The 15,148-nt window shown below is 45.9% G+C and overlaps 1 protein-coding gene across 1 annotated transcript in view; it reads right to left on the bottom strand.

The window, feature by feature from the left end:
- PCCA (propionyl-CoA carboxylase subunit alpha) overlaps positions 1–15,148 on the bottom strand; it is a 2,575,253-nt gene that overhangs the window by 1,720,265 nt on the left and 839,840 nt on the right. Inside the window, exons 8-9 of the mRNA XM_086934374.1 lie at positions 7,869–7,905; positions 2,376–2,454 (exon numbers count right to left, since the gene is read on the bottom strand). Of these exons, the coding sequence (XP_086790500.1) occupies positions 2,376–2,454; positions 7,869–7,905 (116 nt within the window). The remainder of the gene's footprint in view (positions 1–2,375; positions 2,455–7,868; positions 7,906–15,148) is intronic.

Raw genomic sequence — 15,148 nt, forward strand, 5'->3', positions numbered from 1 at the left:
GTCTGGGGGGTGGGGGATTGTTGGTCTAGTACCATTTTGTTAGTTTGCTCGCAAGTGGATTGAGGGGGCTGGGTGTTTGTGGATGAGTCCCCTTCTGAAAGCTCTGTGCTGGCTTCAGACACTAGAGCATTGAGTCCGGCCTCTGGTGGCGCCCCCTAATGGCCTTTAGTTCTCTCTGTTTCAATACTCTACTTATTGACACCTTTGTGGGTGGGGTCTTTTGGGATCTGTGCTTATGGGTATGCTGGGAGGGGGCGGTACTGCTTATCTACTCCTATTTTGTGTATGCTGTGGTCTTCTGGCCATTTGTACGGGGGTGCACTTTCTTTGCTGAGCATGTTGAGTCCCTTATTCCCACTAACTGTAACTTCATTAAGCTAAGTGATTACTACACAGTTGTCTCCGAGTTAAGCCTGCCAGTGCCTTTTTGTTCTTCTATGCATCGGTTTGTCGTAATCTACTCTAAAAACGTAATAAAACGAATTTTAAACTATAATCATTGATAATACAACGTGCTGATTCGTATCCATGTAATTATTTGTTTCAAACTAAGGCAGACACATTTTGATTAAATATGCAATTGAAATGTTTGGCAAAAATGCTCACATTTTGGCTTTCAGAATATTTCTGTACAAGTTCCCAGCAATGGAAACGATGTTTAGTACTTAATTGCACCTACGCATGGCAATATCCGCCATTCAAATGTTTGTACAAAACATGAGCAGCACTTTTCTGTGAAGATGGTGACATATATAATGTAAGAATTAGAAATCGCTTTCTTAGCACTGCCCTTGATTTAAATTACAAATGCTGCAATTTTTTTAACAAGTACAAGTCACAAAACCACATGGTCCTGTCACCTTTTTTTCGCCTTCTGTTTTTTTGTAAGCATTTTTGGTATTCAATTACACACAATTTTAGTAACAAGATTAGAGTTCCATAAAAGAAAAAAAAGGTTCGTAATTACAGGAGACTATCTCTCTGGTGCTTCTGCTGGTAAGCAAAACAATTAACCAAACTAATTAAGTCGTCTCTCCTCGGCTCCCTGGCTGTGAATTTAGAATGAGAATTTCCTCTAGATTAGATAAGTAGGGCAAACATGAGAACAGTCTATCCGCAAGCGATTGGATTCTCTCAGTGACTAGGTGTTATTCCTCCGCCCATAACACTCACCATCTGGAAGGACAGGACATTTGCAAATGTATGGCGCTATAAAGCTCATGTGCAAACAGCCCATCTGGTGGGCAGAAGTCTATGTAAACAGTTGCAATTGCAAGTCAATGGGATTCCAGCGATTCGCCACAAACCAGTTAAGTATCACTAACTGATCGCCATCATGCCCTCCTCACAAAACAAATAAAAAACATGCCTGAACCGTGCACGTGACCACCGGTGGCATGGAGTATTTAAATGATTTTAAAAGCTACTTTGGTAACTGTTTTTAAAAGACTAAACTGTTCCCCCCGACCCACCCCCACACACACCCATATCTGACTGGACTAATTTCGGTTAAATGTTTCCTCACAGACATTTAAACTTGACAAGGTCTCTCAAAGTACTTAAGCAAGCAAGAGAGGTCGGCTCGGCTTTATTGGTTAATTGCTTCAGCATCGAAGCAGTAGTAAGGGGCAGATTTACAGCCAAGGGCACAGAGCTGCCTTCCGGCGGGATGTGTGCTGTTGTGGCATACAGCCATTTTCAGTCACAGCTACAACTTCCTGGGCGGGAACGTCAACATGTAAAAAGCGCGAGTTAAAGTTGAAGGGAGTACTGAGCAGCGACAAACCGCAGCTTGTTTCAAAGTTGGACTTTTTGTTCAGATTTGATTTAATGGGTTGGGGGGGGCGGTCAGTTGATTAGATGCAATACTAAGTACTTCTTCACAGATGCCATGTGTGTTGTCAGTAAGTTACCCCCAAAAAATTATACATATTGTCACTTGCCTGCGACACTCACAAATGTTATTAACAAAGACATACCTGTAAAATATGGGAATGGCACTTAATGTATCGACGTTGTGAACTAAATACTGGGGCAATTTAGAAAACACATCTACACGAATATTTAAGCTGGACAAGGAAGGGAGGTTAGAGGGGGAGGAGAGAAGTAAGGCAATCGGAATGGCAGGCATGTTTTTATCGTATGTATTTTTTTCTTAAAAACGAATCAAACATAAAAACTTTGAAAAGCTAAAACCTTATTTATGTATATGTAAAAAAAAAGGTTTCTTGCGAGGCAAAAAACAGATCATGGAACAAAGGAGGCAGGCCTTATCTGGTCTGTCCTATTTTGGATACCGTTTGACAGTCTGGTCACAGAGGACCACTGGAACTTAGCCACATTCATCATGGAGCGCCCTTTGGACAGCATCTCACCTGGTCTCGTCATCATCCCAAGCGATCCTCATGCCTTTGCCACCGCCACCTGCTGAGGCCTTGATCATGACGGGGTAGCCTAGCAGCAGGAAACATCAGAGAGAAGTTCAGACGTTAATCATGGAGGTCAGAGGAAGCTGACAGCTGACCACATGGCCAACAATGAAACAGACCAAGTACATGCAATGCTGCAGAGAAAACAATCTAGCTTCGAAAACAGGTCTTGAAATTATTCTAAGCAGCTTTCAGACCAGGAGAAAAGAGAAAAATACGTCAGGATGGACTGAGTATGAGTTTTTACAGATGGTCAAAAATTACACTGGGCAGAGCATAGTTAAAAATCTGGGTCATAGGTGTTATTTTTATAAAATTGAGAGTGCATTAAAATATATACGTTTTCTTTACATCAATCTGACCTTTTAATACCAGTGGAATTAAAGGGTTCAGATTTGGTCTCACATTTTTCTCCGAAGGTGTTGAGAAAGCACAGCTAAATGAAAATAGAATGAATCTGGACAAACGTTTCGCCAAGCAAAAAAAAAACATCCCTACCTCACCCTCCAGTCAAAACGGAAACTAGGCTGCAGAGTAAAGGCTGAGCATGACAAAGTGCCACTGCGCCCTCATTTCATGTTTCTGTAAACCAATGGCCGCCTATCATGTCCACTTGTGCTTATAGACACTGACAGAGAGCCTTAATAAAGCACTCTGCATTTCATTTCTACGTGAGATCAGAGGGTAATTGCACCCCTCACCCCCCAGAAATGTAGTGTTGATCCAAAGTTCAGGCGCTTCATGTTTGCATGGATTGCTTCTGCGACTGGTATTAGGTATTTTGGTCTGACAGTTTGTGGGTGGTCGCGTTGATCAACTTCCAAAATGCCCTTTGTAAAGATGGTGCTGAAACTACCAAAAGAGTGAGCTCATTGCATGCCCCGGTGTAATTAATAATATTGTTGATGCCGTGCCTGACTTTAAAATGCAGGGTTTCCAGCATTGTCACCCGATGGCAGCAGGAGAATTCCCTCCAATCCCCAAGCATCTTTAGCATCTTGAAGCACATCAATGCCAGACCTTTATCAGCCAGTTTAGCAACCAATAATAGATGAGGGGGCTTCATATTACTATTTGGTTTTCTTGGAAAGGCACTGGGAGTGGAGTTCTCACTCGAGTCTTGGATTGGTTTCTGGGGACACTTAGTGTGATAACAGAGGTCTGCAAGCTTTGGCAGGAAATCTGTTGCAATCTTGGCTTTTTTTCATCAGAGTGGTAGGGTTGTAAGACTACTCCATTTTTGTTCATAACCACAAGGGATTAAGAGGTTGGGAGAGGTCTGAGGGCACCAGAAGGGCTGTAATGTGACCCATCGAAGTGGACAAACTATTTTGGACATTAAGTTGTCTCCAGCAGGTTTGTACCTTGGAACACAAATAAGTTCTACTCAAAATAGCTTTTTTAATGGGGCATTTAGGGTTGACGATTTAACTGCCAATTGCAAGGCTGACCTGAGTTGGAAGGCTTCCACTTACAAACATTAATTGGCTTTGTGAGTCCATTTTAGTCTCCCTTCCCTTTTCCAATACAGACTAGCTGTGGGGAGACGAGCATGTAATCTTTAGACAGGTTCCAGGTCACTTGTGTTGCCCTGAGCTGCATTGCAGAACCAAATCTACTTGTGCCTGGCGTGCCAAGCGACTGCTTTCTTTGTACTTTTCAACAGGGTGCCTCTGTCCGGGTTCCAATTTATAAGGGTTTTAGCCTTGGAACTCAAGGCAGCGGGAACTGAAAACCCAAACTTCTCTAACTTTAGTTCACATTTCTTGAGCTGTCCTATCTGCCAGGGGTTGGGGTTTTGAATTTGGCAAAGTCAAAGGGATTTGTAGATGGACGTCTGATTGCTATTAGTGTTATCCTAACCTAATCTACCTGGGATGGGTCGCCAGGAGCCATGCTTTTGCTGAATGACTTGGTATGTATCAGTATTTGCGTTTATACCCATCTGTACAATAGGTGCTAGGAACCCAGCAAGCATCTGAGTCGCTTTTTCATGTACGGTGCAGCGAGCGCCATTCCACTGAGCATGAATTTAAGCAACATGCATTTGGAGCAGGTCTTTAGCTATTGGTTTGGCATAGGAGGACTCTGTGTGTGCCAGATGGGGCAGGTTGTTGAAAGGAATCTGGGAGACTGACTTATGTTGCCTGCCTTCATTATGCAACACATTGCTAGAAACGATTTAGTACATCAGAGTAGAGGGACTCAACTGAATTCATAATGGGTGACATTTCTAGGCTCCTAATGAGTTTGCTGAGGCACATATCACTTGGTTAAAATTATCCAAGGAGAGTTTGGAGGCATAATTCGTCTGTGGAGGGCCTGGATGATTTGAATAGGTGCTTGAAGAACTGCATGTCTAAACTTCTTAATACTGGGTGTTAAAAGACTATTTCCCATGGCAGCCTGAGAGGTGAACAGTTTTTTTCATGGTGACTGAGTGCATCTACTGTAACATGGTAACACGCTTTTAGTAGATGCGCTGATTTTTTTTTTTTGCAGCACCGCATTTTAGCCACACGTAGGGAGGTGAATTGTAGGAAAACTATAGTCACCAAGTGGCGAGGTAGGCTCATGGCTGGCATGGACACGGGTAGACCCCTTGGCATCCTGCATCAAATTTAATACAATTCTTAAAAGTGGGTGTCTCACCCCCCCCAAGATTGGGCTGTGGAGCTCTATTGGTAAAAAAAAGTCCAGGGTCAGAGATGCTTATGTGACTGCTCCTATCCCTCGTATTCTCTCAATTCCCTATGCCCCCTGGAATGGGGCATGTGCCAGGGAAGCAAGCTATGCACAGTTGTACAGGTAGATCTCCCAGAAGGGTGGCACAATATCCGGACAAGGATTCCTCTGTGGGCGAACATCTGAGCGTTCCTAACTCCATGGAGGGGTGTGTGTGAGTTTTTGTTTTTTTGCTTAACCCATATGCCCTGGAAACCACCGTCTGTGCTCACTGGCTGCTGGGGGCTACCAGAGCTTGCCAGTGGGCTGCAGAGCCAAGGAAACAGACATATAAGTCAGGGGGTCAATTACTGTCTCCTAGTTGCTTGCCTCTGTCTCCACTGATGCACCCATTGCTCTTTTGGGCCCAATTCCTGATTTTTTTTGTAATCCATGTTTTTATTGCTGTGTCCAGTCATGCGTGAAGTGTTGTACATGGAGCTGTAACAGGAAATCAGAGCAGTCCCTATTATTACCTATAAAACAAGGATACTATTATCCTCAACTATACCACCATAGCTCAAGAGATCTTTGCATTTATATCCACTCAAGACATTTATACATAATAAGCCAACAATAAAATCAGAGTTATACACAATTTATTTTACAATATACAAAGACAAATGTTGAATACAGTACCACAGTGCAAAAAATGTTAAAAACAGAATGTTTACGGTTTTTGTCAGCACCCTACCAATAGGTCAATGGTGCACACACAATTCATACATGAAAAAACAATTTAAAAAAGCAAATCGCTATTAAAAACAAGTTGTCGACGCAGCGTTTCGGTTTCTATGATGACACCTTCATCAGGACAGGGTTTCTAACAGGGCGTACTCTTATAAAATGAGAGACGTCTTCCTCTTTTATTAATTTGAGGTAGTAGTCCTTAGTTCATCATAGGACATCAGGTACACAAATAGTGGTGGACGAGTAAAATATTTTTTAGTGTCTTTGCTATACACTGGATTTTCCTGTTCGTTGAGGAACCTTCTATTTAGTATTCGGCCTCCCTGCTCCTTTTTCACTCGTATTCGTCCGTTCTGTAGAATACGAGTGAAAAAGGAGCAGGGAGGCCGAATACTAAATAGAAGGTGGTAATACAAAAAAAACCCCGCCGAGCAGAGTGAAGAAACGTAATCTGCAACTTGGTTTTAATTACATAACAAAACCGGAAGGCATCCAGCCACGGCTCACACTCCGGACTGATCCCTAAAAATACAGGGAATCCTATACAAAGGTCCCTCATATCGGTGGCTCCTTTTTCCTCAACGAACAGGAAAATCCAGTGTATAGCAAAGACACTAAAAGATATTTTACTCGTCCACCACTATTTGTGTACCTGATGTCCTATGATGAACTAAGGACTACTACCTCAAATTAATAAAAGAGGAAGACGTCTCTCATTTTATAAGAGTACGCCCTGTTAGAAACCCTGTCCTGATGAAGGTGTCATCATAGAAACCGAAACGCTGCGTCGACAACTTGTTTTTAATAGCGATTTGCTTTTTTAAATTGTTTTTTCATGTATGAATTGTGTGTGCACCATTGACCTATTGGTAGGGTGCTGACAAAAACCGTAAACATTCTGTTTTTAACATTTTTTGCACTGTGGTACTGTATTCGACATTTGTCTTTGTATATTTTAAAATAAATTGTGTATAACTCTGATTTTATTGTTGGCTTATTATGTATAAATGTCTTGAGTGGATATAAATGCAAAGATCTCTTGAGCTATGGTGGTATAGTTGAGGATAATAGTATCCTTGTTTTATAGGTAATAATAGGGACTGCTCTGATTTCCTGTTTCTTCTCTCTCCTCGTCCCGTCATTGGATATGTGAGGAGACCTCCCTTTCTATTTTTTTCAGTACATGGAGCTGTTACTTTTAAGCCAAACCAACATATGAATAAAATCCTTCAGCCTACCTCATTTGCTCCCAACCCAATAACACTGATCTATTAAAAACACATTAATTTGTAAATCTCAAAGAAAAACAATATAATTTATAACCATACACAAATAAAACTACATGAATGTAAAAAACACATTGCTATTTACGTGATGCTTGTTTTTAAGCACCCCAACTCAACAGTGCTCATTGTATCGACTTCAGAAGGATGAAGGGGGGGTTCTGCCGTGTCGGGGTTGCTACTGTGGCCTGTAGGCTACCTCCGGAACCCCCCGGGGACCGTTTAAGAGCTTTCTTGCTTGTGTGGCAGTTTGCATATCTATCAATAACTATTTTAATCCCTTCAAATGTTAGTTACATGTAAAGACCCGCCCTTACTGAGCTGCGGGAGCACTGTTCGTTTGATGACAGATGTGACCAGTATTTCCAAGAATTGAACCTTTATGACTTAATGCAGCAAAAAACCTGCGTTCATCCGACGGAAGGCCCTCCCGTAATCAAAGTTACAAGTCCCTCCAATAAATAGTATAATTTACTTCCTTTGATACCTCTAAAGGACCGTGGCGTCGGCTGCTCTGTGTAGGCCAGAGCCCCCTTTCAGAATCCTCATTGTAAGGAGAAATGGCGCGAGGTAAATGACGAGGCATTAGTACATTGCTTTTCGCGCCCTACAGGCAAACTGGATCTTAAAAACTATTTAGACATTATTTGTACTATAGGGATTACTTATTACACATTTAATTCAGTCAACCGTGTCTGCTGAGAGGCACACAAATCCCACCATGGCTAATTTAAGAACTTACCAATTTCCCCTGCAATTCTGACAGCTTCATCTGCATCCTGTAAAGCAGGAAATGAGAACCAACGTTAATCCCATCAGCCATTGCAGCGTGTCCTCAGGGCAGTCATATATTGCACTACTGTCTCCTCGGATTCATTTAATGTTTGATTTTACAACCTTCTGAACCTTTTCATTTAAAGGAATGTAAAATTAATACCATAAGTGGAATGTACATTTTACCTCATCGTAACGTCGCTGTGAACGCCAAAGTCGCAGGAAATCAGCTGACATGATGCAGCGCTGGGATTGACAAATTATTTTCTCCGTTAGTTTAAATGTAATGGCCAAATTCGGGAGTTTTACAATCAATAGTGGCCATAAATCAGATCATTAAGCCTGCCGGCTACTAGCAAGCGTCGCTAGCGCATGGGAAACATTAGCGTGCTATGTTTTCCCAAATGCCGCCGGTAGGGGGAGTCAATTCTCCATTGTTAAGAAAAAAAAGGCAAGCTTGGACGCTATCAGTGAAGAAAGACCCCAATGTTAAGTGAGCTCGAAAACTTTCAGCGCATTGTTGGAATCGTTGGCAGCAGCAGCAAATATAAACTACTTCAAACCCAATACTGACAACGAGTTTCAAAGTTGACTGCCCATTCCAGTAAAATATCATTTTTTAATAAAGTAAAAACAAGTTTAATGTTCTAGAAAAGTGCAGGCAGCGTTTCAATATCCTTCTTTTTCACTGTTAAGTACAAAGTAAAACCTCTTGCTCCCACCATCAAAAGCCGACATTTATTTCCAAAAATCGTAATTGTCCAATACAACAGCAAACGACGGGTGCTTATCTCAATGCCTGCAGTCACACGGAGCCCACCATCGCCCAATACTATTTCGTATGTGACAGAGACAATTTTTACACACACAGTCGGCGGGGCTATGAACCCCCCACCTTTTTAATGACGACTGTATCTGTGTCCTAGAAGTGGGAGTGGGGCTTGAAAATATGAAACTAAAACTCGGTTGGTTTTAAGGTTTCCCGATACTTCCGACAAAATTTGGGGGTCACCGTCCTCCGAAAAGTTGCTGTATACTGTTTTTTTTAAAGACTTGAACCATTTCTTTCCAATCATAAACCCACCCTCTTTATTTGTAAGTCCTCGGCCCCACGGTCCCAAGACGGGAAGGAGGAGGGGGAGTTGGCAGAAAATGTAATTTCCTTTCATTAACTAGTCTGCTCCACAAATCGGTGCTTGTTAAGTTCAAAGCGCTCCTCGAAGCGACATCAGCCTCGAGTCTCCCCTCAAAGCGGCCACGTCTGTTAATAAGCATTTTCCTTCGGAATCACAATGGTTTTCAAGTCGGAGACAAATGTCCCCTCACCAAAAAACATATTCCAGGTCTGTTTTATGACACCTCAGCGCTCTCCCTCCTTGACCCCCAGCACTGCTGCAGTTTAGCTTAGGGGGCTGGAGGAGGTTAGCGGTGCCACACATCGAAGGGGCGCTCTTTTGTTCCTGCCTCTGACAGTTATGCGCGAATACTTCCCCTTAATAACCCCTCTGTCAGGAAGTGTTAAACCTGCCAAATGCAGACAATTAGAGGCCGGCTCACCAGCGCAATGCAAGCAGGGCGATGACTGATGCAAGGTCTCCGAGCCAAAGGGGAAGCCTTTGCAATTCTTTTGGCTTGCAATTGTTTCATATATTGGCTATGCAATTGGGGAGGGGGGGGGGGGGGGGGGGGGGGGCTGGTCGGTTTCAGTTACCTGCTTTGCCTATGGGTGCAAGGTTACTTGGTGCTCTGGTGACCATTGCATCCAGTGGGGACCTTTTAGCCAGTGTCAAACTAATATACATACCCATATGCAATTACAATATGGCTGTCTATGCACCCGGGCCCCCCTCTTCCACCCTCATATATACATGTATTTGTTGATGAGGTCAAGCAACTCATTACAGCACCATTTTGAAGCTTTAAGGTTTTCTAGGGAGTTGTGAAGAGAAGCGTATGAAATATTCCAGTATTTCCTGATATGGGCACACTATTCTCAAGTGTTTTTTTTTTTCACGGCAGCAGACTATTTGATGCAAACCAGGGCAACACAGCGATTCACACGAGACAGGTAATACACGGCGAATACGTTGACACAACAACAATAAACAGAAAAAAATGTGCGTGCCCGTGAGTCGGAGGGCGGGGGAGGGAGAGAGAGAGGGGGGTTGCACTCCATGCTGGATGGGCAGAGGAACTCGACGCCCATACAAGTCACAGGAGGATTGCCGGAGTCTCGTATGGCCAGTCCAGTCGTGTTATGTCACATATCATTTTGGAGAAGTGTGGCTCAGGGGTTAGAGGCGGCAGACCCGGAAGCTGAGATCGGCCCTGGACCAGGGTTCAATTCCCCGCCTCGGCGGGTCTTGGGCTCAAAAATTCCACGGACACGATAATTCTCGCTCCGGTGCCTTCTCGACTCACGGGTTCACACTCTGCGACTCTGGGCAATAGCTTGCTTAATCTCCACAACGGCCCCTCGCGGCGGGATGCCTGGCTTTCACCTTGTGGATACCCTGCTGGGGTTATCTCACAGGGGAATACCAGGACGGGTTCCCTAAGCAAGCGCCGGGAAACCCTTTGTGGGTAGCTGTGCGCTATATAAGCTCAAATACATACATACATACACATACATTTTGAAGCATGCCTTCCGGGTGACTCTCAGACTGCACCGACTTAACACTGAGGCCTAAGCCTCGAGCTGGAAAAGTGACTCCAATTCACTGCAAGCACATATGTGTACCCCACACGTGCTCATCACTGTATGCACATACTAACTAGGGGGCTTTTGTTGCAATCGATTTGGAACATACCAGATGATAAGGAACATTTCAATGTCACCCTGGAAGGTGTCAAAGTTCACAAAGGCTTCACTTTCCCAACATTGTTTTTCCACAGGAAACCTTTTTGTGCGAAAATGTACATGCAAAATAAAATAAAAAAGTGAGGGAAATTTCTTCCCGAAAAGATTTTCTTTTAATCAATATATTCTCCAGTAAAAATATTTTTAAGCATTCATTTTTACTCACTTATTAAACTTTGTAAGCGTCGTTAACTTTATCACGAATGTAAAGTTAAATAGAAAAGTTTCCTATGCAAAGCACAGGCCGCATCAATGCACTCTCTAGACTCCTAGAGGATGTAGCTTTACAGCTAGAGCTACCGATAAAGCAAACAGGATTAAGTCTCAGCATTGGCTCAAAATCCTGTGATTCTGGTCAAATCACTTAATCTACCCGTGCCAAAAAAGTGTATCTTGTGCAATGCAACTGGTGCTCATCTAAAGAGCTACAATACCTTAGAATTGAAATGACAAGCTCCACCCCTTTTTAATCACTGCTACCCCAGATATACCAAAATCAAAAGCCTACCGCTCCCGTCCTTTCTTTTTAGGTCTCGCCTGTCGATGCGCATGCGCATCGAGCAAGCGAGACTATAGGGGCTCATCGACTCTTTATCTAACTTGCAAGGAATCGTGGCGATTCCTTGCAGTGCCCGTGACTTTTAAGGTCAATGCGCATGCGCATTAAGCTTATGCGCATGCGCATTGACCTTAAAAGTCACGGGCGCGTGCATGTGTCTTTGTTTACCCGCTCCCCAGCTCCGCCCCCTCACTACTTGATTGCACGGCCGCTAGGCCGTGCCTCCCCTACTCTCCTCCCCCCTCCTCCTCTCCTCCCCTGCCTGCCTGCCGCTAGTTTCCATTCGCTGCTCCTTTCTCGTCTCCCTGGCCCCACCGCCCTTCGATGTGAAAGTCCCCGCCCCCCGTCCCTCGCTGCTCCTTTCTCGTCTCCCTGGCCCCACCGCCCTTCGATGTGAAAGTCCCCGCCCCCCGTCCCCTCCTCGCTCACCCTCATCTCCACCTTGGTGCTTACTTTCCCTTTTCTTCCAATCCTTCTCTCATTCACTTGCAGTCTCCCCTCCTCCTCTCCTAGCACCCCCAGCCCGAGGCAGCTTCCCCTGCACAGACCCGCTCCGCCCCCTCCCCTTCCCGCCGTCTCGCATTTCCCCTGTCGCACTTCTCCTCCCCCCTCCTCCTCTCCTCCCCTGCCTGCCTGGATCGCCTCGCCCCCGGACATCATGGGCCAGCCTTGCTCTGCACAAATGTTTCCCAGCACCAGTCCCAGCATCTCTCAGCAGCTCCGCTCTTCCTGCACTGCTAGAACGCCGTGCCTCCCCTACTCTCCTCCCCCCTCCTCCTCTCCTAGCACCCCCAGCCCGAGGCAGCTTCCCCTGCACAGACCCGCTCCGCCCCCTCCCCTTCCCGCCGTCTCGCATTTCCCCTGTCGCACTTCTCCTCCCCCCTCCTCCTCCTCTCCTCCCCTGCCTGCCTGGATCGCCTCGCCCCCGGACATCATGGGCCAGCCTTGCTCTGCACAAATGTTTCCCAGCACCAGTCCCAGCATCTCTCAGCAGCTCCGCTCTTCCTGCACTGCTAGAACGCCGTGCCTCCCCTACTCTCCTCCCCCCTCCTCCTCTCCTAGCACCCCCAGCCCGAGGCAGCTTCCCCTGCACAGACCCGCTCCGCCCCCTCCCCTTCCCGCCGTCTCGCATTTCCCCTGTCGCACTTCTCCTCTCCCCTCTCCGCCCCCTCCCCTGCCCGCCGTGTTACGGTGAAAGGCTTGTTTTTTATTTTACCCGCCGTGTCTCTGCTGCTTCCCCCTGTCCTGTCTCTCCTCCTCTCCCTCTCTATACCCTCCCCCTCCCCCCCACCACTCCCAGAGGGGGCTGAGGTTAATTTGCTTTCTCAGGCGTCATGCATCACCCAGCTCGGTGACACTTTAGCGGGGGACGGGGTCTCCTGGAGGGGTCGGCCTCCTCACAGCTGTTCAAGCCCGCCAGACAGAGCTCAGTGTTGGGAATGGAGGAAAGGAGGGGGCTTTAAACCCGAACACGTGTTCTTGCAAGTGGGTTCCATGACATGTGACGTCAGTTTATTTTCTTTTTGTAATTTATTTCATCGTACATGTTGTAGTTCTTTTTCCCTGGCCATTTCGGCTCCTTGCTTTCCCCCTCCCCCATCTGCAGCGCTGCCTTCTCAGCCCCGTTTCCTTCTTCTATTCCCTCCCGTGTCTCTCTCCAGTTTCATCCTGTCCCCATATAGTCGCTTCCATCCCTATCTATATATCTCTAGTCTTTCCAGTGTTCTCATTTCATCCACTCCACCCTATATCGCTCTCCTCGTCATCCCGTGTATCCAATGTTTACATCTCCTGCTTTGCCCCCCGTTTTCAACGTCACCCCGTGTTCTCTCCATCCACCTCTTTACCTCCCTCGTCCTTCCTCTCTGTTCATGCTCACCCTTCTCTCGCTCTCTTTCGCTTGTCCACTCTCCTATCTCAACTACTATCTCTTTCTTTTCGTCTCTGTGCCCTCCACAGCTCATACCCTCTTGATGTTCCCATCTTTCATTCACAAACCGGCTTAGCTGACGCCTACACACTCATTTATATGTGCACGAAAATTGTGCGCACCCAGTGGCTTAGCCCGTGTGCCCTGGTGTCTAGTTCAGGGACGGACACTGGCCCCTAGCTGCTGTTTTAACTGTGAATTAACAGCAATAACCAGGGTTCAGTGGAGCCTTCCGGGCCCCGGTGCCACTGCACCTGCTGCACCAACGGAAGCTGCGCCCCTGCACGCACCCGAGAACCTGCAGCTCAGTAACATTCCTAGCTATTCTTGCTCTGCAGCTCAGCTCCCACCTATGCGTTATCGTGGCGCCGCAGAGCCCATCGCTCTACTGCGTATAGAAGCCTGGCTCAGGGCCAGTAAAACCACCAGCACACGAGTGCCCCCCTCCTCCTCCGGGCCGTGCAAACAGGCTCGGCCACAAATTACAAGTGTATCAGTACAGGCCTTGCCAGTCCGGGTCTAAACTATTAATATACATAGGCCTAGCCCTATAGAACCCGTCATGACTGGCCTCAAGGGCGTGACGCAGACCACCGAGGCGGGAAGGACTTTGAAGACTTTTAGGAACCAATTTTATTTTGAATGCACACCGCATAAAAATTATTGGCACATAAGAAATGTGATACTGCATTTAATCACTGTATACCGACACAAAATGCAACATTTAAGTATTCCTGTCGATGACAGGTGGTCAGGCACCCTCAACCCCTCACCCTCACTCACCCTCAACCCCTCACCCACACTCACCCACACTCACACTCACTCACACTCACTCACCCTCACTCACTCACCCTCACTCACCCTCACTCACCCTCACCCCCTCACTCACCCTCAACCCCTCACTCACCCTCAACCCCTCACCCACCCTCAACCCCTCACCCTCACTCACCCTGAACCCCTCACCCTCAACCCCTCAGCCTCACCCTCACTCACCCTCAACCCCTCAGCCTCACCCTCACTCACCCTCAACCCCTCACCCTCACTCACCCTCAACCTCATGCTAAAGATTTACAAAAAAAACCATTAACAATTCTAAAAGCACTAACTCTAATGCTGCGAGACCTATTGCATTTCTAATGCTTGTTTTTTTTAACTTTGTTTATTGAGTTTTTGTCAGACAGGTTACAAAACAAACCAATACGATGCCGAGCACTTATTGCAGCAGAGAAACATGGTACTAAATAATACTTTATGCAGCGTTTAGAGGCAGACGTAGGCCCGTTTCTATACACATACATGTCGGGAAGGCAATTCTCCATATCCAGTCCAACAATACATTATCATTAGGCAGCACAAGGGTAGGCAATACAGCAGCAATATCATAGCATAATTCTACAGCAAACATCCCCACAAGATTGGGTCAGGGCAGTGATCTAGGCAAAAGCGGGGTCGGAATCAATTGGTGAGTATATATACTACAATGCTTGTGTTATCAGTTTACATATAGTATGTATTAATCAACCATCTGGCAGTCTCTATTGATCACAAATCAATCAAGCCCATCAACATTCTTTGACCGTAAGAAGTATGCAGGAATCTTACATGATATTCTGAGTGCTAAATCAGTGCTGTTCTCTGGGGTGGCTGCGCTAGTTTGCGCTAATAAGTAGCATGTCAGGGGTGCCCAGATACCTGTTGGCCTCGAAGCGATTGGTAGTAACTCAGCATATGTTGACAGTTGTTCCTGACAATAAACAAGATCGTTTAGCCAATCCTTAAATTTAGGTGCCCTCTCTCTTCCCCATCTACACGCCACTCGTCGTTTAGCCATGAGTAGCGCCAATGCAACATATTTGCGGTGCACCGCCTGGAGTGGTTCCACATATCCCAGGAGTGCTA

Source organism: Lissotriton vulgaris, chromosome 8 (genome assembly GCF_964263255.1).
Source record: "Lissotriton vulgaris chromosome 8, aLisVul1.2, whole genome shotgun sequence".
Taxonomy (NCBI): domain Eukaryota; kingdom Metazoa; phylum Chordata; class Amphibia; order Caudata; family Salamandridae; genus Lissotriton; species Lissotriton vulgaris.